The 23,658-nt window shown below is 48.5% G+C and overlaps 11 protein-coding genes across 15 annotated transcripts; 7 read left to right on the top strand and 4 right to left on the bottom strand.

Annotated features, from left to right (window-relative positions):
* Positions 1–94: 94 nt before the first annotated feature.
* LOC111073249 (ubiquitin carboxyl-terminal hydrolase puf) lies at positions 95–943 on the top strand. Its single transcript, XM_022365473.2, has one exon. The coding sequence runs from the start codon at positions 104–106 to the stop codon at positions 941–943; it is 840 nt and encodes a 279-aa protein (XP_022221165.2). The 5' UTR covers positions 95–103.
* Positions 944–2,047: 1,104 nt separating this feature from the next.
* Positions 2,048–2,990, bottom strand: LOC111073212. Its single transcript, XM_022365422.2, has one exon. The coding sequence runs from the start codon at positions 2,932–2,934 to the stop codon at positions 2,158–2,160; it is 777 nt and encodes a 258-aa protein (XP_022221114.2). The 5' UTR covers positions 2,935–2,990; the 3' UTR covers positions 2,048–2,157.
* A 1,253-nt stretch (positions 2,991–4,243) lies between these two features.
* Positions 4,244–4,943, top strand: LOC111073207. The gene has a single exon (XM_022365416.2). The coding sequence runs from the start codon at positions 4,312–4,314 to the stop codon at positions 4,813–4,815; it is 504 nt and encodes a 167-aa protein (XP_022221108.2). The 5' UTR covers positions 4,244–4,311; the 3' UTR covers positions 4,816–4,943.
* Positions 4,944–5,821: 878 nt separating this feature from the next.
* Positions 5,822–6,708, top strand: LOC111073206 (translation initiation factor IF-2). Its single transcript, XM_022365415.2, has one exon. It carries the CDS (start codon positions 5,974–5,976, stop codon positions 6,640–6,642), a length of 669 nt encoding a protein of 222 aa, XP_022221107.2. The 5' UTR covers positions 5,822–5,973; the 3' UTR covers positions 6,643–6,708.
* Positions 6,709–7,579: 871 nt separating this feature from the next.
* Positions 7,580–8,296, bottom strand: LOC111073241 (fibrous sheath CABYR-binding protein). The gene has a single exon (XM_022365461.2). The coding sequence runs from the start codon at positions 8,223–8,225 to the stop codon at positions 7,644–7,646; it is 582 nt and encodes a 193-aa protein (XP_022221153.2). The 5' UTR covers positions 8,226–8,296; the 3' UTR covers positions 7,580–7,643.
* Positions 8,297–8,736: 440 nt separating this feature from the next.
* On the top strand, positions 8,737–9,249 carry LOC111073250 (predicted GPI-anchored protein 58). The gene has a single exon (XM_022365474.2). It carries the CDS (start codon positions 8,737–8,739, stop codon positions 9,247–9,249), a length of 513 nt encoding a protein of 170 aa, XP_022221166.2.
* A 1,581-nt stretch (positions 9,250–10,830) lies between these two features.
* On the bottom strand, positions 10,831–12,326 carry LOC111073225. 3 transcript variants are annotated; one of them, XR_002607678.2, is made up of 4 exons: positions 11,723–12,326; positions 11,420–11,529; positions 11,257–11,368; positions 10,832–11,194 (listed from the first exon to the last, which is right to left on the bottom strand). XR_002607678.2 is itself a non-coding variant. In XM_041593464.1 (3 exons), exons 1-2 carry the CDS (start codon positions 11,959–11,961, stop codon positions 11,451–11,453), a joined length of 318 nt encoding a protein of 105 aa, XP_041449398.1. In that variant the 5' UTR covers positions 11,962–12,326; the 3' UTR covers positions 10,831–11,194; positions 11,420–11,450. The 3 variants fall into 3 exon arrangements, 1 of the variants encoding a protein (XP_041449398.1); XR_002607677.2 differs by having other exon boundaries at positions 10,834–11,194; positions 11,257–11,357; XM_041593464.1 differs by lacking the exon at positions 11,257–11,368 and having other exon boundaries at positions 10,831–11,194.
* Positions 12,327–15,175: 2,849 nt separating this feature from the next.
* Positions 15,176–15,780, top strand: LOC111073204. Its single transcript, XM_022365412.2, has one exon. It carries the CDS (start codon positions 15,184–15,186, stop codon positions 15,745–15,747), a length of 564 nt encoding a protein of 187 aa, XP_022221104.2. The 5' UTR covers positions 15,176–15,183; the 3' UTR covers positions 15,748–15,780.
* Positions 15,781–16,017: 237 nt separating this feature from the next.
* On the top strand, positions 16,018–16,811 carry LOC111073203 (extensin). Its single transcript, XM_022365410.2, has one exon. It carries the CDS (start codon positions 16,033–16,035, stop codon positions 16,735–16,737), a length of 705 nt encoding a protein of 234 aa, XP_022221102.2. The 5' UTR covers positions 16,018–16,032; the 3' UTR covers positions 16,738–16,811.
* Positions 16,798–17,541, bottom strand: LOC111073205 (DNA-directed RNA polymerases I, II, and III subunit RPABC3). Of its 2 annotated transcripts, none has more exons than XM_022365413.2 (2): positions 17,386–17,541; positions 16,798–17,339 (listed from the first exon to the last, which is right to left on the bottom strand). In XM_022365413.2, exon 2 carries the CDS (start codon positions 17,318–17,320, stop codon positions 16,871–16,873), a length of 450 nt encoding a protein of 149 aa, XP_022221105.1. In that variant the 5' UTR covers positions 17,321–17,339; positions 17,386–17,541; the 3' UTR covers positions 16,798–16,870. The 2 variants fall into 2 exon arrangements, with proteins under 2 accessions (XP_022221105.1, XP_022221106.1); XM_022365414.2 differs by having other exon boundaries at positions 16,798–17,330.
* Positions 17,542–18,203: 662 nt separating this feature from the next.
* LOC111073234 (zinc finger protein OZF) lies at positions 18,204–22,434 on the top strand. 2 transcript variants are annotated; one of them, XM_022365452.2, is made up of 5 exons: positions 18,204–18,396; positions 18,448–18,543; positions 19,875–20,651; positions 20,738–21,133; positions 21,199–22,434. In XM_022365452.2, the coding sequence occupies exons 3-5, from the start codon at positions 20,085–20,087 to the stop codon at positions 21,793–21,795; spliced, it is 1,560 nt and encodes a 519-aa protein (XP_022221144.1). In that variant the 5' UTR covers positions 18,204–18,396; positions 18,448–18,543; positions 19,875–20,084; the 3' UTR covers positions 21,796–22,434. The 2 variants fall into 2 exon arrangements, with proteins under 2 accessions (XP_022221144.1, XP_022221143.1); XM_022365451.2 differs by having other exon boundaries at positions 18,204–18,543.
* Positions 22,435–23,658: the final 1,224 nt, after the last annotated feature.

The raw sequence follows: 23,658 nt of genomic DNA, 5'->3' as shown, positions 1-23,658 counted from the left end.
ATGACAGCTCCCGAATTGGGGGGGAACTGGACCCCAGAGCGAGTATAAATACGCCTGGGCGGAAATTATCGCCATCAAAACGAAAGCAAATTGAGCAGCGAACATGTCGACAGGATTGGGAATGTGTGCCACACTTGTGCTGTGCCTGGCTCTGGTCCAGCCAGCCGTTATACGTCCTGAGCTCGATGCCGACTCCGAGTCCGAGCAAGAGACTACCACCAGCCCGAGTCTGGAGGGAGATGTGACCACCGAAGAGGTTACTACGTCGGCCAGCCCCGCTTTTAGTCGCGATGAGGAGGCTAGCATATTGATTGACCCGGCCCCAGGAACCCTCCAGGAGGATGTTGCACCCCAACAGAAGTCTGCGAAGCTCCTCCTGCTGAGCACCCCATCCAAGCGAACCGTGGAGATTGAACGTCAGCTGGAGGAGCAGGACGAGGGAGAGGACAGCAAGGCGGACGCTGTGGAAAGTGAGGCAGCCACCGCAGCCACCACCACGCCACAGCCCACCGCAGATGAGCAGACCACAGACAGCCAGGACCAGGGCAGTCCCACCGCAGAGGGCAGCGAGTCGGAGGAAACCACAACTTCGGCCACAACAAAACTGTTTACCATCGAGGGCACAGGCGGCGAGGACGCGGCCCAGCCCAATGTGGCCGTATCCCTGGCTCAGGACTCTGTCAACACCACAGTTTCGATTGCCGAGCAGCCGCAGGTGCCCGGCGACAACAATGCGGCCGTGGAACTCTCCCTCGTAGAACCGGAGGCCGAGTACGTGCTGGTTGAGAGCCACGGCCACCCGGATGAGCTGGACCTTCAGCTGGGGAGCTTCACGCACATCGACAGCGAAGTGCACTTGCAGCCGGTGGTGCACTCGGTGGAAATCGTTCCCACCAGCTTCGACGATCCTTTGATTGTCAATTACGTGCACAATTTGCGATGACTCTGACTGCGAGTAGATATGGAAATGGGAATGGAAATGGGGATGGGAATGGGAATGGGAATGGAATCAATTAGCAAGCTCCGGGGGTCCCTTTGATGATGTTAAAGTTGATGTTTGTTTATGGTTTAAGTTTAAATGGCTTTTTGAATAGATTTTCCCAGTAGTGGAGGACGATTACGAATATCCAGTGAGTGCGACCCAAACTTGAAACAATAAAATATCGAAATCATGTTAATAATATTCTTTTATTTTGGAAACCAAAAAAGCTTCAAAGAACCAACAATTTATGGCTTGCTCATAAGAAATCTTCGTAGATTCTCATCTATAAATATCTGTATATTTAATATAATATAATAATATTTATTAAAGATCGAAGAAGCAACCAAAATACTTTCTGCTTACATTCCTGTCCAACAAGTCCTAGTTCCGAATTCATAATACAAGTCCAATGGTCCCAGTGCTACGCTCGTCTCTCCATTTAAGCCTCCAAGGAAAGCGCTCGCATCCTCGTTATTCAATTTGAATGTTCCAAGGGGCAGATGGAGAACAGTGACAGCGGAGAGTGTGGTAGGGGTGGAGGGGATTTGGCGACGTGGCTGCTTCAAAGTCGCCCCATGTCCTTCCGCATGCCACGCACGTTCCACGGCTAAAACTTTGCACATCCGCACGTCAAATTTAATGCGGATGCATGGAGGTAGAGGGAGAGGGAGAGTTCTCCCACCAGATCCGACGTACTCTGACGGAGAGCTGTTTGTCTGTTGACTCCGCTGTCCCTGTCGCAAGGCAACTGACTGAATCGAACAACAATATTCAACAAAACATTCAATGACGTTAGACAAACAAAATTCAGAACGTGCCCGAACTTCCGGTGAAGATGGCAATGATAAAGACTGATGACGATATCATTTGAATGCTCGTTCTCGTACCAAAGTACATCCATATAGAGAGTGTCAGATTTTTAGCCTAGCCAAGAAGTTGTGTGGGAGGGAGGTAGTAAATTTGAATTGGGAAGGGGTTTTAGCTAAATATTGATCCTTATATGAATGCGAATTACGTTTTTAAATGCGCATTTTGCAGGATTAATATTTTGAAGCACTTTCCTTGTAGGTATAAATAACAGTAAACATATATTTATTCATTGCAAATACAAAAACCTATAAATACTGAACTATCAACAATAAAAAAGTCAAAGCTGGATTGCAGCTGGTGGATTCTCACCAGCGTTGCTCCACATGCGTAGTGTAGGCGAATCCCCTTCGCGGGGCCGCCAGCAGCGGCTGGGAGCGCAGGGGAATGGCCACTGGAATGGAGGTCGGTGGCTTGGGAGCTCTGGCTACAAGGACAGCCGGTCCCAGATTTGCAGTGACCACCACACTCTCCGAATCCGGCTCATCCTTGGAGCCGGGCTCTGGGGTGGGCATCAGGGGATTGGTGCTTACCCCGCAAACGGGATGATCGGCATTGCTGTCGGTGGAGTTGCTGGCCAGGAGTTCTTCGGGCTGCTGCTGCTGTTCCTGGTTCTCCTCCGTGGGCAGGCGGAAGGCGCGGCTGGGACGGTAGCCCGCGGCGGGATAGGGCGCCCTGACAAAGGCCCTGCCCGAACGCAGATTGTTAGCCGTGGGCGGGGCTGTGGTGGTGGTATCCAGTGAGTCCCAGGTTGTGGTGGTGCTCCAGTCGGCGGACTCTGTAGTACTGGTCGAAGCATCCTCAATGGGCACCTCAGTTGTGGTTGTCTCCGCACCCAAGCCGGATCCCTCGCTTTGAGCTGCGTCCGTCGCCACCTCCGCCTCCCCTGGAAGCCAGAAGGAGCGTCCCTGCGGCCGGTAGCCTGCTGCTGGATACGGCGTTGGCTTCAACTCCCTCACCTGGGCCGCCGCCTCATCCTCCTGCACACTGACAGCATAGCGATTGATCCGTATCTGACGCGCCTCGATACGACTGCCGGCTGTGAGGCACACGACGAGCGTAAGGAGCCACTGCATGCTGAACATTGATCTCGGTCCGGACTTGGACCCAACTGAATTGAGCTCCGGCTGGAGGCGCCGTTTTTATACAACGTTCTCGGTGGCTGGCTGTCTAAGGTCTCGAATGAAGTCGAGAGTCGTCCCGGGGAATATGGACATGAAGCTTCTATATCGACAGCGACATCGATTAGGCGCACGGCTATCACATTTAATGATTTATTTTGTATGGTTTTTCGTCTCTGGTTTTTTTTTGCACTCATCCCCCACAGCCCGCTGTCCACTGTCCACTGCCGCTGTCCACGTCCGCTGTCCACGTCCGATTTGTCGCCATGTTCTATGAAAATTAAATGCGTTTCGTACGTGACACGCAATCCAAATGCCATCCGACTCCAAGCAATTGAAAGCGAAAACCAACCAGCAAATAAAGATAGCTGCCGCTGTCGACTGTTGTTGTCAGTTGCATTATGCTGGAATTGTCAGTTTTAGTGTTAGAATTTTTGATTCAACACTTATAATCGATATTTATGCGATCGACGACTTGCCCCTGAGGTGACCGCCAAGGCCATGCGAACTACCCATGTCACGTCCTACGCGAGCCGTGGGCCAACATCATTTGGGCAATATCTAAGAGAGATTCCTTGCATATTATCTATGCCTTAGCAGTTGGTTCAGATGAACGAACAATCAACAGAGGAGTAAAGGGCCGAGAAACAAATCTCTGAGAATATCTCTATTCTTCAACCAAAACCAAAATAGTTGCAAGTTTGTTGGAATATTTATCCCTAATTTGGGACAGATTATGTTCACTTTGATAGGGATAGACTTTGATGGTCTGCTTAAACCGAACTGCCTGCCCAACTTGTCAAAGCATAGCGGCAGTCCGAGTCCGAGTCCGAGTATACGGAATTTATGGCCGATACATTAACGACACCTTCCCTCGCACATTTTAATGCTGATCGAAGTCGAATCAAAGTAGAACAGGGATCTGTCCGCATCCGCTCTGAATGTAGATTGATTAATGTCGGAACTATAAATATCGACGTCCAGACCCTCCCGCGACTTGGGTCTTGGTTTCCAGTGCTGATTCGGCTCCTGCTACTTCTTTCTTGTCACGTCGTTGGCGCATAAAGACGCCGCAGATGTCGCCGCACCGACCGCATCGATCAGGGAACTGAGAATAGTGCCGACGTCAGAGCGTAGGCCCAAAAAAGGATGCCTATGCTGGGCCCCTGCGCAGCACACTAAGCAGCTGCACACATTAGTGTGGAGTGGAATGTCCATTAGTGTCCAGACATGGTCCTACCTATAAAAGCGCCCATCGCTGCTGACCAAAGCATCAGTCGTTGGTTCAGTTCAGTTCCTTCCAGACAGACACACGCATCACTCACGCATCTTGCATCCACCATGGCCAAGTTCCAAGTGCTCCTCCTCGTGATCGCCATCGCCCTCAGCCTGCTGTCCCTGGCTGAAGCTCAGCGTCAGCGTTATTCGCAGCGCCTGAGTCGCGGACGCTCCCGGTACTCGGCTCGCCAGGAGCTGGCCCCAGTGGATGCTGGGGATGTGGATGCCGTCACTCCGTATCCCTCCGCTGACGAACTGAAGCCCGAGGTGCCCTTCGACGAGGCGGCCGCTCCTGCCGCCGTGGATCCCACCCCAGACGCCGTCTACGGACCCCCCGACGCCGCACCCAACAGCGTGCCCGATGAGGTTTACGGTCCCCCCGACGTCACCGGCAACGATCTGCCCGCTGCCGACATTCCTGCAGAGCAACAAGCTCGTCTGGTGGCAGCCAGGCGCGCGGCCAACTACCGCCGTGCCGGACAAGCCGTGGCATATCGCCGTGTTGCCTCCGCTGTGGCACGTCCGGCCAAGCTGAGTGCTGCCCGCTCAGTTGTGAGACGCTTCTAGATGCGGTCTATCGTTTCTGTCCCTCATTTGCATACGAGCTGCCTGGGCTGGGCAGCTGTTTAGTCAGATGTTGTACCCGGTACATTCCCAAAACCCATGACGTTCCATCGATCCAGCGATCCAGCAATTCACGATGATACACACTCTCACAGCACACACACATACACACACAGACACCCACCTTTACCATGACCATGTAGAGGTTCTCCCTCACACACAGACACACCACTGAACAATTTCTCTCGATTGTAAGCAGAAGCAAATAAAATATGTTTGGGGAAACAGAGCCAGAAGGTTCTCGCTCTCTACTATACGTACCTCTCTCTGCCTCTCTCTCTCCGGTGAGTCACTTAGCGATAAATGCTGTTACAGAGCGGAAGGTAAATTTGCTAGACGCTCCCAAAACAAATTGTTTGGAGGAGGCGGTAACCGGTTTCAGGACGCACCGCACGCGTCACACTGTAGACGACGATGACGAACCACAAAAAAAATTGCAGCATGTTGGGAATGGCCCGACCACAAAGAAAAACATGAAATTTTAGTATATTTAGGAGAGAAACGACTTGGGAGTACTCTAACTCAGGGTTGGATGGGGAAAGTAGCTGAATTTGCTGTCGGTCAAATAATTGAGAATGCTTTCGAGTGTTATTCTAGCCGAGTCAGTACGCAATTCCGCTGGAAGTATATTTGTTTAAAGCTTAAACAAAAATCAAACAACCCTCACGAAAGAGTAGAAAGAGATAATGGGGGAGCAGTTCGGTTCATCCCACGATCTTTCCTAGTAAATGCTGGCACGTGTATAGGGTGAATGCAAGTAAACAAATCGAGTCATTAATCGAAATATTTCCCAGAGCGAGCGAGGGGATAGAGAGAGTTTGAGCGGGGGGATCGAATCCATTACAATCGACTGATAAGCCAGAGTCAGAGACCGAACTTGGACTTGCTTAACAGCTTGTATGTTCGCATGTCTGAGTCAGTTGAGTAGAGCCAAGACGAAGATTGAGACTGAAACTGAGCAGAGATGCTGATTATTTAAGTCACCTCCCAAGCGACCGACGATCAGTTGCCGGACCACTGGGGACAAGTTAAGATCGCGGGAAGCTAACCGAGGCGGAGAAATTTAAAGAGAAAGGTGAAATTTGCACTGCCATTGCAAAAATGATGAACTGGATTTGTGTGGTGATGATCGCGACGCTGCTGGAAGTGGCCCAGGCCCAACGACCCGCCTTTGCGGGCTTGCGTCCGCCGGGTGGACTCAGCCAGAAGGACAAGTACCATGCCCCGCAGAATACGGCAGCAGAGAACATCACCGGAGTAGATATAGTGTCGAGATTCGGCGAACCCTCACCCACCCAGCAGACGACCATCATCGATTTGCCCCATGGTGCAGTCCAAAGGCCTCCCAGCGGAGTCCCCCTAGTGCTGCCCATCAGCGCCTACGTTCCCGATCCTCAGCCATCACGTCCAGTCGTCCCAGCCGTGGTCAATCGCTTTGGTGAAGCGGATGCCAGCTCACCTGCGCCAGCCATCCCAGCCATCCCAGCCCTCCCAGCCAGCTCACCTGCTCCTACTGCTGGTGCCCCAATCTTCACTGGCAGCTCCCCCGTTTCCGCGGCCAGTTCTCCGATTCCAGCAGCCAGTACTTCTCTCGTCGGCCTGCCAATCGATGCCCATGGCGACCAGGAGTATGTGAATCACCTCAATAGCCTTCCCCTGGAGAACCAGCCATTCTGGTTCATCAACTATCAGGCCATTGAGGCGTTGAGGAATAGCTCCAGGCCAAATGTGGGAGCTCTGGAGACGCGGGGATCTTTCTTTCGCGGCTAAAACTTGAATCTGTCCGCTTAGTTTTGTGTATGAAATTATAATAATATAATTATTTATTTATTTGTATAAAAAGTTAATTTATTTTTGGAAGTGTCGGCGCATGTTTTTGCGATGTAATGATGGGGGTTTTTCATGGCGTGAGATAACCTTTGGCTGCAGAGAATACGCTCAAATGGTTTCGCTTGGGAGCATCTCAGTCTGTCTTTGAATTGTTAATGGGAACTTGATTAGCGGTTGCCTCGAGAGAAGTTGAGCGGGAAGAGACCTAGATTGGCATTGCAATTGAGTGAGAATTGTTCTGCTACAATGCTCGTATATGTATATAAATATGGATGAACATATTTCGCATTTTAGACTATAAACAAATAGTATCATCATCGTTCAACAGAGCCATTTAATTTATACTCAGCCACCCATTAAAGGTGTACACTGTACAAGTACACCACATGCAACTCCACTCAACAGCGCTTCACGATAAAATAGCCTGCATATATGCATCGGAGCCCTGTAGCCGTACTCATGGGTACTCGCATGGGGCTTAAATGGGAAAAGCATTAAAAATGCATTGAACAGAGTAGCACAAAAGCAGGCAAAGTGTGCGTGTAAGAAGAAACCCTTCAAAAGCTGAAAAAGCAGCTCGCATATGGTATCCTCTCTCGAGAGAAGGAGCAGAAGTAGAAGGTGCGGTGAGGTGAGGTGAACTTTGGTTAAGGGCCAATAGGTTGTGGAAAGCGGAAAAGTCTTTGCTTTGAGTGATGCTGCGGGGACAGTGGAGACTATTGTTCGGGGAGTGAATCAACTCAGGACTGGCCACCAGAATAACTGAAGAATATTCAGATTTCTAGCTGTATTTTAGTTCTTCTTTATCCTTGAGATGGTCTGCAAAAGAATCTTAGTTCAGATAAAGATCACACTCGTATCATTCCATTACCAAACATATTGTACTCGTATATTTATAATCACAAAGAACAATGCCATAACAATTAAAATTTACTTGAGATTTACCAGCCAAGTTGCTGGGGAGCTGCGCTGTACGCAAGGACATAGGGTTGCTGCTGAGCTCCGACATAGTAGAACTGGGGCGCGGCCGGAGCTGGAACGGGGGCGACAGCTTCCTGAACGGTCAACTCCTCGAGGCGGGCCGTGCGCTGCACCTGACGCTGGCGCTTGGCGGGGGCCACCTGGAGCTTGGCCAATCTCTGGCGGCTTCGCAGGCGGGCAGGAGCTGAGGCAGCCGTTGGGGTGGTAATCTCCAAGGAGCTCTCCTCGGTGTCGACGTCCTCGGCCTCGGGGTTCGGCTCAAAGTTATCCACTGCCGGCACCTGCTCCTCTGGCAAGGCATTCACATTCACATTCAGATCCACATCTGAGTCCTGGGGCGCGCCATAGGTGAGGGCTGGCTCTTGTGGGGCTGGTTTCAGATCAGCCGCCGCGGGGTATGGAGTGGGCGCCACCTCCTGCCTGGCGAATGCCACCTGCCGCAGGCGACCAAATCTCAGACGGCGCGATGACGCCTGTGCCGTACAACTGACGGCCAAGATGGCCAGGAGAAGCAGTGAGCCAATGAGCTGATAGCGTGCCATGATCGTGTGAGTTGCTGCGGCGCTTTGTTTCCGATCGTATATGGAGCTTTAACTTTTATAGTTGGCCCACTGCGGCCCTGTCCCGGGCGATTCTAGACCAGCCCCACAACGCCGTGCATATCAAGCAGGCGAGACGTCGACTATTTGAAAGCCAAGCAGGCGCCACACAGTGGACAGTGGACGTGGAGCCGAAAGGGGAAATGATTGGTATTCAAAATTCGATGCCGAAAATTCAATGGAAACTCTGACCGAAAACTGTGCCCAGTGGAAGTCTTCTACCACGGCTGGGCCCAGCTAAAAGTCACAAATTAAGTGGCCAGCAATGTTTAATGGCCAATTGTTATGGCTTAGACATGGGCCCTTGGCTAAATATTGTCACGTCGATGAGCCATCGAAAGGGTGTCCCTCGGTGTGCCAAATATGAGTGGCCAAAAATAACAGTTCGGTGTATAAAAGCCCCTCGCTGCCGAGTGACTGGCAACATTCTAAGACCACTCGACAACAGCTCAACATGGCCTACAAGTTTACCTGCTCGCTGCTCCTGCTCGCCGTTGTTGCTCTGGCTCTGGCGGAGCCTGCCAGATTCCAAGGTCGCTCCTCCCGCTTCCGGCTGGCTCGCCAGGAGGAGGCACCGCAGGACCCAGCGGCCCCTGGTGCGGATCCCTCTCTTGATGTTTCCCCGACGGCAGCCTCGGCGCCCTATCCACCAGCGGGTGTCACTCCCGAGGTGCCCTTCGACCTGCCCACGGAGACTGAGGCCCAGCCAGATCTGACATATGGCCCGCCCGCTGAGCCAGACAATACGTACGGACCCCCTGCCGAGCCGGACAACACCTATGGACCTCCTGCTGACGCTGCTCCAGCGGATCCGGCCGCGGTGGATGATGCCTTAGCCCCCGAGCCCATTCCCGCCAGTCTGATCCAGCCACGCAACGGGCGCCTTCGCAGTCGCCGTCCAGTGCCGGAAAAACTCCGCTCCGCCCAGATCATACGCTCCAGGCCCGTTCTCGTCTATACCATCTGAGGCGTGGACTTCAAGAACTGTTTTTTTATCCGAATCGTACCAAATGGAAGCATTAGGATTACTCATTAGGATATGTTGCTGTTGAATAATAAATAACCAATTAATTGTTGAATACTTTAAAAATATCCAGAATGTTGGTAGCATTATTCTTCTGGGCTTAGTCTGGGCACTAGAACCATATAATTAGCTAGCAAGACAAGGAGGCCCATTAACCTCTTCCAAGTCTCGTTGGAAGACATAAATGAAGAGTGATAGAGAGTCACACAGAGAGTTTAGTTTCCGTATTCTGGCTTTATTTTTCAGGGTAGGGTTACTACGATCTTGGTATTTGAAGCAAATCTAGCGAATCTTCTGCGTTCTGAAATAAGAAATTAACCATATAATTTTAGCAGCCACTTAAGGGATTCGAAGTGTAGCAGTGGGCCAGAAAATCGAACAGCGTGAAGGTTATTTATAAAGCTTCCTTCCAAGCATGCAACCTAACTCAACCTGTGCAATTTTATAGTCTACTCATCAGTTTCATTATATGTAGTAGCTAAATGTTTTCACAGTAGATTAAAAAACGATTCACAATGTTTCATGATGTGATTGCTTAGGTACGAAATGCCCTCTTCTGGCAGATGCCTCTGCGGACTTAACACAATACAGTGATGCCAGAGACTCGGGCAGTTGTAGATGAGATGAGAAACTATACAACAGGAAAGGTTTAATAACAGAAACAATTTAATAAATAGTGTTTTTCCATTTACCACTTCTGTTTTTGGTAATGTAACGTCAGGTCATATTTTGGCTAATTTCTATAACGCCGTAGATCGATTGTTGTCATTTTTTATACCCGTACTTAAAAAAAGTTAAGGGGTATATTAGATTTGTGGTAAAAGTAGATGTGTGTAACGCCGAGAAGGAAACGTTTCCGACCCCATAAAGTATATATATTCTTGATCAGCATCAATAGCCGAGTCGATATAGCCATGTCTGTCTGTCCGTCTGTCTGTCTGTCCGTCTTGTTGAGCGCCTAGATCTCAGAGACTATAAGAGCTATGGCAACCAAATTTGGTTTCCAGACTCATGTGATATCACACTGTTTTCAGTGTTCACCCCGCCCCCTTCCGCCTTCACAAAAGACGAAAATCTGTGGCAGGCTTAATTTTCAGTTGCTTCCCCCGCCACCCCAGCCAGAGACACGCCGCTCATTCTTTCTCGCTCGCACACTCTGCCGCGTTCAGTGCGCGAGAAACCCCTAGCGGAGGAGATGTAGAATCTAAATTGAACATGTACAATCTACATTTTAGGTGTAGAATATACATTGTGGATGTAGATGTAGATAGCAGTTGTAGCAAACAAATGTATTTTATTAAAATTCTAAAATATCATAAGCTAAAAAATGTATATACTGACTGAGTACGGGTATAAGTAGAGTCGCGTCCCCAGAAGCGACTCGCACGTCCCTTCTCGTTGAATGTGCCTTTGTACTGTTGCGTGATCCCTATTCGGAAAACCATTGGAAGCCCAAGAGATTCAAATGCTGGAATGTGTTATTAAAACAAATATATTTAGCTCTATTAAACAATTTACAACGCAATGGATTGCTTCCAAGTGCCGAAGGTTGTCAACCGACATGTGCTCAAGGCCATTTACCAGTACTCGGAGCAGCTGTTCCGGGACTCCATCGCTTTGTCAACTATTAAGCTGGAGGTGAGCTACACTATGAAGAATGTTAATCCTGTCCAAGACCTGGATAGCTTGATTCGTCGGTAAAGAACCTCACCCTAATCGGCGTTCTCAAGGAGACAGCGATCAATGGCAGCGATGAGAAGAAGTACGAGCTTCAGTTCAAGCCTGCAAACCTGTCTCAATATCAACTCTAAATCCGAGCTTCAGCCCCGCATCCTCCACAGTTTAAGAGATTGCGAGACTCTGTAGACAGTACTGGCCCTGCCGATGCCTATCGAAGACGTGGATTAGCGGTGGACTATTATAAAACAATTAAATGCGAAATGAACTAACCTTTCGACAGCCTCCGAGCTTCAACCCCGAGCTCCAGCCCCGCATCCTCCACAGTTTACGAGATTGCGAGACTCTGTAGACAGTACTGGCCCTGCCGATGCCTATCGAAAACCTGGATCAGCGGTGGACTATTATAAAACAATTAAATGTGAAATGAACTAACCTTTCGACAGCTTAGGTGCCCGTCCACCAGCTTATGATTTCACTTTTCGGATGGTTAATAAAAGCCGAAGATCCAAGAGGTCTCCGTATAGACTTGTGAAGTCAACCCACCTGGAATTTAAAGAGAATGTAGGCGTTAGAAATGATTAACAATAACGAAATTTTGAAAAACACTTGTAGCAGTGTGATATCACATGAGTCTGGAAACCAAATTTGGTTTCTCTAGCTCTTATAGTCTCTGAGATCTAGGCCGCAGATCAAGACGGACAGACGGACAGACGGATATCGCTATATCGACTCGTACTTCTCATCGCTGCCATTGAGCGCTGTCTCCTTCAGAACGCCGATTAGGGTGAGGTTCTCCACCGACGACTCAATCAAGCTATCCAGGTCTTGGATAGGATTGACATTCTTCATGCTGTAGCTCACCTCCAGCTTAATAGTTGACAAAGCGATGGAGTCCTGGAACAGCTGCTCCGAGTACTGGTAAATGGCCTTGAGCACATGTCGGTTGACAACCTTCGTCACTTGGAAGCAATCCATTGCGTTGTAAATTATTTAATATAGCTTGATATATTTGCTTTAATAACACATTCAAGCATTTGAATCTCTTGGGCTTCCAATGGTTTTCCGAATAGGGATCACGCAACAGTACAAAGGCACATTTATTTTGTTTTCTTTAGAAATGCTTGATTTGGAAAAAGGTCTACTTTTTTGGCTGCCTTGAATTGAACTGAAGGTCAACTGTACGAACTGTTGGAAAGCAGTTTGAACCGTCTACTTAGATCCGAAAAATTTAGTAACCGCACACACTTAGTAAAAAAATTTCAAATTTTATATTTTAATAAATTTTGCTCCGATTTGTATAGTGACTCCTTTTGTGGCTGCCTCGAACTGAACTGAAGGCAAACTGTACGAACTGATGGAAGGCAGTTCTATTACAATTTTTACCGACTACTTAGGTCAGAAAAATGTCGCGTAGCTGGCAAAAATATATTTATTTTATATTAAATGAGGTTTATTTAAGGCTCCAGGCCTTCTTTCCGTTCTATGTAGTATACCCAGAGTTCAAGGTGGAAAATAGACATCGGCGGATCGATTGGTGGTATTCCTAACCGATGGCCTACGGGCAGAGTCGTTTTTTTGCAAAAAATTGCAGCGGCCTGCCGCAACTCCGGGAGCTGTTCTTGAAGCAAGGTGTGGTAGGAATATTGTAACATATAACGGTGAGAGGGGCTGTTTAAATAACTGAGCGGGGTACGCGATGGCTTCCGGCTTTTCTCTGGTCGGCTGGAGTGGGTTTTGAGGAAGAGGCCGTCAGTTATTGGTGTCACTAGGTGTCGCGTACGGAAGGATGGTAACGGGAAAGGAAGACTACCGTACAGCAGACCAACACTAACGGAATAAGATAGATCAAAGAAAGAGGGCGATAGCGGTCAGGCGATGCTCGATTTGGGCTGCATGTGCTCAGCTTCACGGATGCCCACCCTACCATGATCCCCTATAAGCCAGTTGGCCGCCCGGGATCCCTCCCAAAATCGTTCAGGCATCAGACTGCGGCATCCGGTACAGGCATGGGTCCAACCAAAAAGGGATTTAATTCATGTTACTAACGCTATTTTTATTGACTAAATGAACAGTTCCAATTTTCACCATGATACTTCATGTTCTACCTAGTTATTTATGTATACATATCTGTTCCTCCTAATATTACAGGTGTCGAAAATTCCCTACAATGCGAGAGTAATAGAGTACCGGGGGGTAGCAACTTCAACTTAGGTCTAGGAATAGTATAGGAAAATGATTAAAAAGAAGAAAAAAATTAATATGCAATACAATCTAATCTATCTATATACAGAAAAATGAATCCCTATTTCCCTTGGTCCCGGCATCACGCGTGAACGGCTGGACCGATTTCGCTAATTCTTTTTTTGTTGTGTTGTGTTTGTCAGGATAGGTTTTGGGTGGCAATCCCCGATATATTGGCTGAAAAAAACTGAACATATGGTTAACCCCTTTGACAGAGAGACCTATCATTAGAAAAGTTAGCTTTGTACACGCAACACTTGGCGATCAATATGATGCGTTGCAATAGTTTTTTTTTAATTTACAAAGGAATTTTCGTTTTTAAAAATGCCAGCAAATAGACATACAGCCTTAAGTCGCATAACTCACGTCAAACCGACGAGCAACGCGCGGCGAGGAATGAAGTTGAACGGAATCGATGTAGTCGAAATCATCAACAACATAGAAATGTTGGCTTAGACCCCTATCGAGCTGCATTCAATTATAACGCTGTAATAGATTACTGTTCACAGCAAATCGTTGCTATTGGACAAATGAACGTTGTGAGCCAATACTGCAAGGAATTTAAGTTTAACGAAGAAAGATATGCCCTTGAGTCGCTTCTGGGAGATACGACTCTAGCACACATAGTCAGTATATACATTTTTGAGCTTATGATTTTTAAGAATTTGAAAATTTAAAAAAAAATTTTACATATTACATTTTTTTGCTAGATCTGTTATAGGAAATAAAGGTGTCCAAAATATAGTTTACATCTAACATTCTAGTATTACTAGATGTAGCCAGAAAAAATTACATATCTACCGCTATGGGTTGTTCGCGCACTGAACACGGCAGAGTGTGCGAGCGAGTAATTGAATGAGTCTCTGGCAGGGGAGGCGGGTAAGCAACTAAAAATTAATCTCTTTCATTTTGGCTAACATTATGATCCGATCTGATTAAGATTCGGCAGTCTGGTATATATGGTCATTCTCTACGATACTGCGTTTTAAGTTTTATCGTATCTTTAAAATTGTGCCTGCCATAGATTTTCGTTCTTTGTGGAGTCGGAAGGGGGTGGGGCTAAATTTTGAAATACACTTATAGCAGTTTGATATCACATGAGCTAGGTTGCCCTAGCTCTTATAGTCTCTGAGATCTAGGCGCTCATCTAGACAGACAGACAGACGGACAGACACACATGGCTATATCGACTCGGCTATTGATGCATATATAATATACACTTTATGGGGTCTAGTATACCCCTTAACTCTTTTTTGAGTACGGGTATAAAAATATTCAATACAAAACAAAGAGTATGCTCAAGGCCGGCATCCTACTATATCAAAGTGGTTATCTACATGTATCCGTGAAACAGAATAGAATTAAAGAAACACGTACCAAAACAAAGATTGTCTTAACACTTGCCAAATTCCTATTTTTCGGAGACCTTGATATTAAAAATGAATATTGTTATACTCGTAATTGTACTCGAACTCGTATGTGCATTAGGCCATGGTTGAAACGTGCCCATTTTTCCCCATTCTGATTGGGTAATATTCATAGTTGATTTCATTTCATATGAATACAAAACACATCAAATGAAATTATGAATGGCCAAGAACCCAGAGACAACAACAAACCAACCCCAGTCCCCAGGCGAGTCAGTGTTAATGAGATCCGATGAGTGGGGGAGTGGGGGCGGGGGCAGGGAATCGTAGGAATAGCATTGGGAATTCCGATTGGGGAAAAGGGTCACGTATCGAGCATTAAAGCAGAAATCACATCGCAGCCGATCGCAGCAACATAATCAAAGCTTTGCCGGGACCGGGAACCCAGCAGAGCATTCAGAGGCCTAAAAATCGAAAGTGACGAGCATAAATTATAACAGAACTCGACCCGCGACCGGGGAACCTACGGGGACTATAAATAAGCCAAGTTCATGCTGGAAGTCAGAACACAAGTCAATCAGCAATCGAAATGTTCAAAGCCAGCTCTGCCACCGCCGTCATTCTCCTCTTGAGCCTAGTGGCTCTGAGCACAGCTGAGCCACTGCGTCGGAGATTCTCAGCTCGACAGGTCCAGGCCCCGGCCAGTCCAACTCCAACGGGGTATCCAGAGGCGGGCGTTACACCCGAGGTTCCCTTCGATCTGCCCAGCTCTACCGCCAAGCCGGATGTGACTTATCTGCCTCCCGATAACACATATGGACCTCCAGATAATACCTACGGACCACCTGCCAGCGCAGATGTGGAGCCTGAACAGGACGAGCAGCCCGAAGATCAGCCAGAGAACCCCATCGAAACCGATGACATTCCACCTGTCGACGATGAGGCTGTGGGCGATGCCAAGCAGCAGCCAGCAGAGGATGAAGAGGAGGAGGTCCTGGTTCAAGTGTCCGACGATGGCACTGTCATTGCCGTCTCCTCGTCCCTCGATCAGCCACAGCCCGCCCAGTTGGCACGCCTCTACCAGCGCTTTCCCCAGGGTCGCCGCCGTGAGCAGCCCGTTCCACAGAGATTGATCCTGCGTCGCAGTTGGTGAAACCCTTAAACTTTCCACAGATACAACACATATTACATTCTATTACTAGTACTACTATGCCTGCTTACAAAATTGTTGTAATAAACATATTTTCATAACAGTATCTATGGGTTACACCGCTTTAGTCATCACCTCTTTGGGCACGTAACGTTTGGACTCGCCGTATAAGTCATCGGCCTCGTTGTCACTTTGGGGCAATCGATTGGGCAGACCCCAAGGCTAGGCCGCGGTATTTATAGGCGCCAATGGGTTAGACCAGGCAGCAGTTCAAGCTGGGACAGCAAAATGTTTGGTTATCTTACTCTTGTCGCTCTACTCTGCCTTTCTGCGGGCACATGTCTGGAGGCGGGCGAAGCGACGCGGCTGAGGTTTCCAGGACCCGCGAAGGGAAAATCATTGCCATTGATCCTGCAGAGACAGGATGATGCGGCGCCATATCCACCGGCGGGTTTCCTGCCCGATCCACCATTCGAGTTGCCCACGGAGGAGGCGGCCGTGTTTCCTGAACCTGATGACACCTATGGCCCACCGACTGAAGTTTATGGAACACCAGATGAGGTCTACGGACCACCTGCTGAGGTCTATGGACCGCCAGCTGATGTTTACGGACCCCCAGACCAGACTTACGGCCCACCAGATCAGGCAGCCAATGACGACAGTGCCAACAGCTTGCCCCAGAGTGCAGCCATCATAAATCTGGCCAGACCGCCCCAGAGTGCAGCCATCATAAATCTGGCCAGCCTGCCGTTGCCGCCTCAGGCACAGTTCGTTCTGCCTTTGCTGAACCGTTTGTCCGCCTTCCGTCCACTGCGCCCCGCCCTGCTGACGCCACAGCGGAAGCCAGCCAAAATTGTCAATGGCATCCAGGGACACGCAGTTTTTCCATCGACGCAGCTGGCACTGCCCTTTGTGGACCGCCGCATTCCCTTCCGGCCACGACCAGCGCGCTTGATTGTGAACGCTCCACTCCGGAGGCCAGCCAGGCATTAGCACAGATCATTCACTATTCTGACCGTGAGCAGAGTGCCCCAATGATAAATTTGATACAAGTTCTGTAAATAAAGTCTGTTGTTTATGTCTAACCTTTGAATTGGAACAGTAAGTGGGTGTAGAACGAGAGAGTTCAGAACGCCAGCCGCTTCATTAGCAGATACATGTGCTGGTCCACCTCGAAGCCGTGCAAATTGTTGGCATCGCCCTGCAGGCGCATGAGGAGACCACCGAACGAGACGTACGCCGACAGACGAGAGGCTTCATTGTGGGCCTCGTCGCCCTCAATGCGATAGATCTTGCCGTACATCACATACTCGAAGCTGTCGGCCCGCGTGCCCTCGTGCTCCATGGGATTGTATTCGCCGCTGTCGGGGCAGCCGTCTTCGCGCAGCGTTGTGGCCAGCACCAAGCGGAACTTGTCGCCCAGTTCCATGGGATAGAGCCACGAGTTGATGTCCAGAATGAGGTCCATTTTGAATGACTCGGATTCGCAGTGCAGGCGGGAGACACGGTCGAACTTCTTGCCCTCGGGGTCCATATCCTTCACGTTGAATATATCCTCGAATAGTACTCCAGCCATGGTAGCGTAGCTGCAAGGGCTAAGAATGAGGGTTAAGGTGTCAAACCGCCAAAAATACGCATTACCTTGTGTCTGTGGTTGGTTCTATATGTGTGTTATACTTCGATGGGAGGTACTGCCTTGACAGGTGCGGTTTTTTGTTATCCTAACTTGTATATTTACAATTAATATAATTGCGCGTGTTTCTAAATCCGCTAGGGATGGAAAATATTACTATAACAATATATCGATATATTTTAGGTATTCGATGTGGCGTGGCATTAAACACGATTTTTACATGAATTTTACTGGGTGGGGTGTGCTAGCACAACAAGGTGAGTCCATTATCGAACACAAGCATATATATTTTATCAGCCTATCGATACAAAGTTCGCATCGATATCGATATTTTTGTGCGATAAGAGGAACCTGGATTTGAAATCCAAAACCATGCTACGTTATCAGCAGACTTTTCTTTTTCAAGAACAAGATATTATTGGGCAGCTTACACGACGATGTAAATTTTCCGTCGACCGAAAGTGCTATATACTCCGCTCAGTACCCAGGGTAACCAAAGTGGTCAAAATCTGCATGCTCTACGGTTACACTGTTTTGCGTTTGTTTACAAACAGAAATCTGTTTGAATTTCAAATGTTATATTGAAGCAAGCAGAAATGTCTTATATATGTGCGCTGTGGCGCTGGAGGACGATATTGCAATATTGGATAAATAAGATCCTGCAGTAGAGATATGAAATCAACATGGTTTTTATCTCCTTTTAAATAATTAAAATGAGTACCGGCTATAGAATTAATAAATAGATTTTTATTTTTGTATTATTCTGTTGCAGCTATGAAAATATCCCATCTCTAAGCTGAAGGTGTGACCGTACAGTCTTCGCCACACATCCCATCCCTAACTCTAAGAACAACGAAAACACCACCAAAAAAACTCTTATCTTTATTTTATTAAATAAGTTTGCTAATTAGCAACCATCTTGCATTGTTTGACCCTCGTGCGTGGCCTAGGACTATTCGCAGAGGGCAAGATGGTTATTCTTGAAGGGCTCTAGGCATAGAACGCGGCGCTGGCGAAAAGTATGTACACTCTTTGATGGGCGTTGAAATTATAAACAAATGAAATCCAAGTGTCCGTGGCGAGAATGTAGCAGAGATGTTGGCAAGCCCCAGCGGAGGTGTGCGCAAGTCTGGTCTGGTCGTTAGCTTTTCCCAATGGTGATGATGGTAAGTCCAAGATTGACTAGTTCTGGTGATGGTGAAGAATGCACCCCGATTCGTATTCGAAACATCTGTACTTAATTCGATTGTATGTAATGATTTTGTGGTGCTGGAAATTACTAACAAACCAACGAAGAGCACCGCCCCCCGAAGAAAACTGTTGACTCGTGTCGCGGGCTCTCGTACCTCCGGGGACTGTCGAATACAAAAGACTTCAACGCTGACCTCCCCCTCCCATGCACTCCCCCCACTCACCCACAGGCGACATCGTCTATTTAGCATTACAAAACTGTTGTTGTTATGTATTCACTTCTTTATTTTCGCTTTTTTGTGTGATTTTCGCTGTCGTTCGTGCTTTTTCCGCGTTCTCTTTCAGTTCCAATTTTCAGTTTCAGCTCTGGATTCTCTAGCTTTAATTCGCTTTTGTCAACGGCTCGGTTTCATCGGTTCTGTTCTCCGTCGCAGTGGTGTGCAATGGGGAAGGGAACGGAACCCATTATGGAGGGGAGTCTATAAAGTTTTCTAGTGAGTTGTTTTCGACACGGGTGCGGCTTTAATGAAGCATTACCCCGCCGTAGCGGGGGGTAGGAAACGAGGGTTCCTGAGGAACCAACCCAATCTGTTTGCCAGATGTTTAATTTCTGCTAACTGCTGCAGGGTCATCGTCTGCTCTGACTACGAGTACATTTTCTGTGTGCTCTGCTTCCATTTTCATTGGAAACTCCGCTGTCTTCGGGAGCAGACGGACGCCTCAGGTTGCAAGAACAAAAAGTGAGACAGACTATCTATGGAGACTATCTATAGCTTCTTGTGTGAGTGAACATGTGTGGCTTGTGCGCGAGGTCTTATCGGCAGCCGTACAGTCAGCGCGCCTTATCAGTTATTGCCTTGCTTCCCCGAGGTCTCACCACTCGAGCATTATTGCATTGCTCTCTGTCAGTATATCATCTCTCTGGCGATCCGTTCCGTCTGTCGCCTCCCTCACAAACAAAAGATTGAGAAAGCAAACTGGGATTGTTGTGGTGTGGCCAAGTGTTCCCGGGGAAAACCAGATGATATTGTGATCAAAATAAAAGCAAAAGAGAGTAAACTTTTCTAGTTCTTATCAGTATTGACACAGCTGGAAGTTATGTGGCCTGTTCTCTTTCGCTCCTCGCTCTTCGGTTGCTGTTGCTGTTGCTGTTTCTGTTTCAGTTACTGTTAGTATTTCTGTCCGCTTTTGATGATTGTTCGCTTTGTGACCGCGTGTCCCCCGTGTGCCCCGTCAGAGCGTGGCGGCGCACTACAACATTCCGCATTACGATCTCAAGCAATAACAACTCTCAACTCTTTTCCAGCCCATCTGCTAGACTCCATCTAAAACTAATCCAAAGGTGTGTGGGATCTATCCTAAGAGTATCGAAACCAAAAATAAAATAAAATAAAATAAAAACCAACTACCACAAGTACATCGTAGAAATCTTAATAACCCCCGAACCGTAAACTTAGAAAAGCTGGTGCCGGTGTCCAAGCAAAGCCCTAGATATCAGTACATAACTAACCTCAAAATGGTGCGCAGCCGTCGCAGTCTCTCCAAGGAGGATGCCGTGTCCCTGCTCACCGACAGCGGGATCTCATTGTCATCGCCACCGACGGCGCGAGGCTCCTCGCCCACCTCCTCGTCGACGCTCTTCAAGCGTAGGAAGAGCAGCCTCGCCAGCCTGCAGGATGCCTACGCAGAGGAAGACACCGAGCAGGACTCGAAGGATGCGGACTATGTGCAGCCCACGCCCAAGAAGTCCACGCGCAAGTCTGAACCAGGGCGGCGCAAACAGCACGTGTGCAGCCATTGCTCCAAGGAGTTCGGGGGCAAGACGGATCTGCAGCGCCACTTGCTGATCCACTCGGACGAGCGGCCGCACAAGTGCGCGGATTGCGGCAAGTGCTATCGGCAGGCGGTGAACCTGAAGAACCACATAACCACCGCCCATGAGCACAAGAAGCAGTTCGTCTGCGCCGAGTGCCCAAAATCGTTTGCCCTCAAGGAGCGACTGAGGCTGCACATGCGCCTCCATTCGGGGGAGAAGCCGTATCAGTGTCCCATCTGCGACAAGCGGTTCGCCAGGGGCGGTCAGGTAAGTGCAGTGCAGCAAAACCAACGCTATCTGCTATCCTTCATATTTGCCGTCTCTCCTGTCTCCATATCCATATCCATATCCAGCTACAACAACACATGGTGTCCCATCATAAGACGTGTATACAGCAATTCAACTGCACCAAATGCTCCGCCAGTTTCTCAACGAACGCCAATCTGCGGGTACATATGGTGCGTCACGAGCAGGGCATGGAGCACCGGTGCAGCATCTGCGAGAATCAGTTCGCCAATGAGCTGGCCCTGCGCGCCCACATCAACCAGAAGCATCACAAACTCACGAAGTTCGAATGCGAATTCTGCCACAGAGTCATAGAGCCCGACGAGGACCTAGCCACCCATATGCTGAAGCATGCGGCCATCAAGACGCATGTGTGTGAGGTGTGCAACTCGTACTTTACCCAAAAGTCTCAGTACAACGTCCACATGAGGATGCACACGGGGGAGAGGCCATACCAGTGTCGAGTAAGTTTCAGTCGTGCGATTCCCACTGAAGATCGATATGCCAATAGCTTCTCGTTCTTTTGCAGATCTGCCACCAGACCTTCGCGCACTCCAGCGTGCTCAAGCTCCACATACGCAAGCATACGGGTGAGAAGCCATTCCGTTGCCAGCTGTGCACGGATGAGGTGGCCTTCTCGCAGTTGGCGCATCTCAAGAACCATATGAAGAAGATACACAAACAGCAGAAGCCGTACATGTGCGACGGGTGCCATGAGTTCTTCAAGATCAAGGTGGAGCTGCAGGCGCATGCCGAGCAGTGTGCCAAGTGTCCGGCAGCCGAAGGGGATAACACGGACAGTCAGTCAGATGATGCTCTGGTTCTCTCCACCATTCGCTTCAACATGGCCGTGATCCTCAAAAAGATAAGCTCTGCCCAGAAGCTGCGACAATTGGGCTATGAGAAGCGTTTGATTGACAATGTTGTCATTGCCTCATTGAAGCTGGCCCAGCGTCCCACGCACGACGATGCCAAGCTGACGCCCCTGGCCAGGCTCCTTCTGAATGTGGAGGAGTTCCTCAAGTGGATTGTGCCGGCCCCCACCATGAAGAAATTCAGCGAAGAGTTGCTCTCCACCACCACCATTCTCGACAAGATTGCCACCATGTATATGAAGCAGAAGTAGAAAACACGAAGATAGGAAAGTGTGCCATAGAAGGAGACGAACGAGAAGGATTTTTATTAGTAATAGTTCTTGCCATTTGATTTAGAGCTTAGTAACCCAAAGTTGTAGAACGAAAACCAACCAAATGTTTTAACCCAAAGAAGTTTACCATTTACCATATACCTTTTAGTAACTATGTAATCTTAGTCGATCTAACACCTTTGCAGCTACCAAATAGGAGTATATTTTGAAAATGTTGATCCTGAAACCCCCCCTCTTCCCTTTGGGGACTGTAGAGTTAAGCTTAGTGTAGATATTGTGTAAAATTTTGATGCAATAATTGTTATCCAAACAGAAACCGATGAAAGTACTGTAAGTAAGCCAAAGTTGAATTCGATTTGTAATTAGTCTTGCCAGAACGGAAGAGTGCTCAGCGTCGGTCGAGCCGCTCGAGCTCGATTCAATTAAATGTGGCCATGCATATATTACGATTAAGCTAATGCATTTAGTTTGTCGTTAGTCTTTCATGACCCTGCCCCCTTTAGGCTAACACGAAATGCGCGCAATGTACAAGCAAGAGTGTGGAGAGTGCAAATAAGAATAAATTAAATGTAAATGAAAGTCGCGAATCAACTAGTGGAATATATAAATCAGTTGTGTGGAATATATTTAACTTGTCGATCTCTCTCTCTCTCTCTCTCAATTGGTATTCTTCCAAAATGTGTGTCGCAATCTAATCGGCGGTTTATACTCACTTAAGGATACATATGTTCGCACAGTCTTGGAAACAAACTGAAGTTTCTGGGGGAACAATCAGTTTCTATACAATCATTTCATATATATTCTCCATACAGAGAAGATCATTGGTTGGGGTGCTGGGAATCCCGGAGGTCTTGGATGAAGAATTTGATCCAATGTTCGAGTGCCTGCTGCATTCCATATTTGAATGCTTCTGAACAAAGCAACCACATCATGGCACAGCCACACCGACAGACACACAGAGACAGAGACACACCCAAGCAACCAACTAGGTCTGGCATCTAACCACACAAACAGTTAGGAACAACTGCCCCATGGGTCCCGGTCCGGCTGGGCACCGTCCCTGCTTCCATATATGGAATGGGCTTGAGCACAAATTTATAAGCCACTCACATTAAGGCGGCAAATATTTTTTATGGCAAACAGCGCATTGCATGCTGGCTCCATTGCGAGGCAGTGCCATCTGCAGGCGTTGTTACACCTGCCGGGGATACAACACTCCACTCCACCCCACACCACCCCACCCCTCCACCCACCCCGACCAATTAATGAAATTTCCACAGCGAATTTATGGACGCGACCGTTAGTGTCAACCGATGGTTGGGAGGAGGTCGGTGCGGGGCAGGGCGGGCAATTTGTTTGCCCAGAAGATGTATGCAGAATTTTATGTATCAAATATATTTATGATTTTATGATAGCCATGGCCAGGTCTGTGGCCAGTCCTTTGGCCAGTCCGTTGGCCATTGCGTGTCACCTGAACAAGCGGCGGCGACTGCGACTGAGACTGAGACTGCGACTGCGACAGCAATCTCCTCCAGGCCCTCGCTCCGTTGGCTTTGGCCAGAAGCTTAATGTCTACATTTGTTCTGGCCATTGCGTGTTCAGTGGCTGCCCTTTTTGCAATCTCAACCAAGTCATGGCACTCCCGCTCCGAGACAGGCACTCCAGCTGCAGCTCCTTCAGTCTCAGACTCAGTCTCAGCTCCAGCCCCAGCCCCAGCCTCATCCTCAGCCGCACCATTGCCATCTCCAGCAGCTGCTGCTGCCACGGCGCATTAGAACAAATTGCTCTTGTTGCGATAGGAGGGATGGACATGCCTTTTGCCTTGTTTGGACCGATGGACGG

This window comes from Drosophila obscura, unplaced genomic scaffold, assembly GCF_018151105.1.
Source record: "Drosophila obscura isolate BZ-5 IFL unplaced genomic scaffold, ASM1815110v1 contig_189, whole genome shotgun sequence".
Taxonomy (NCBI): domain Eukaryota; kingdom Metazoa; phylum Arthropoda; class Insecta; order Diptera; family Drosophilidae; genus Drosophila; species Drosophila obscura.
This window is presented reverse-complemented; position numbering and strand designations above follow the sequence as displayed.

Bases quoted from the DNA above. Each gene is read 5' to 3' on its own strand.
- LOC111073207 (XM_022365416.2), top strand. From the start codon at position 4,312: ATGGCCAAGTTCCAAGTGCTCCTCCTCGTGATCGCCATCGCCCTCAGC.
- LOC111073205 (XM_022365413.2), bottom strand. From the start codon at position 17,320: ATGGCTGGAGTACTATTCGAGGATATATTCAACGTGAAGGATATGGAC.
- LOC111073203 (XM_022365410.2), top strand. From the start codon at position 16,033: ATGTTTGGTTATCTTACTCTTGTCGCTCTACTCTGCCTTTCTGCGGGC.
- LOC111073212 (XM_022365422.2), bottom strand. From the start codon at position 2,934: ATGTTCAGCATGCAGTGGCTCCTTACGCTCGTCGTGTGCCTCACAGCC.
- LOC111073204 (XM_022365412.2), top strand. From the start codon at position 15,184: ATGTTCAAAGCCAGCTCTGCCACCGCCGTCATTCTCCTCTTGAGCCTA.
- LOC111073249 (XM_022365473.2), top strand. From the start codon at position 104: ATGTCGACAGGATTGGGAATGTGTGCCACACTTGTGCTGTGCCTGGCT.
- LOC111073250 (XM_022365474.2), top strand. From the start codon at position 8,737: ATGGCCTACAAGTTTACCTGCTCGCTGCTCCTGCTCGCCGTTGTTGCT.
- LOC111073206 (XM_022365415.2), top strand. From the start codon at position 5,974: ATGATGAACTGGATTTGTGTGGTGATGATCGCGACGCTGCTGGAAGTG.
- LOC111073241 (XM_022365461.2), bottom strand. From the start codon at position 8,225: ATGGCACGCTATCAGCTCATTGGCTCACTGCTTCTCCTGGCCATCTTG.
- LOC111073225 (XM_041593464.1), bottom strand. From the start codon at position 11,961: ATGGATTGCTTCCAAGTGACGAAGGTTGTCAACCGACATGTGCTCAAG. The intron at 11,530-11,722 runs GTACGAGTCGAT...TTTAAATTCCAG, and splicing joins CTCAATGGCAGCGATGAGAA to GTGGGTTGACTTCACAAGTC.
- LOC111073234 (XM_022365452.2), top strand. From the start codon at position 20,085: ATGGTGCGCAGCCGTCGCAGTCTCTCCAAGGAGGATGCCGTGTCCCTG. The intron at 20,652-20,737 runs GTAAGTGCAGTG...ATCCATATCCAG, and splicing joins GGTTCGCCAGGGGCGGTCAG to CTACAACAACACATGGTGTC. The intron at 21,134-21,198 runs GTAAGTTTCAGT...GTTCTTTTGCAG, and splicing joins AGAGGCCATACCAGTGTCGA to ATCTGCCACCAGACCTTCGC.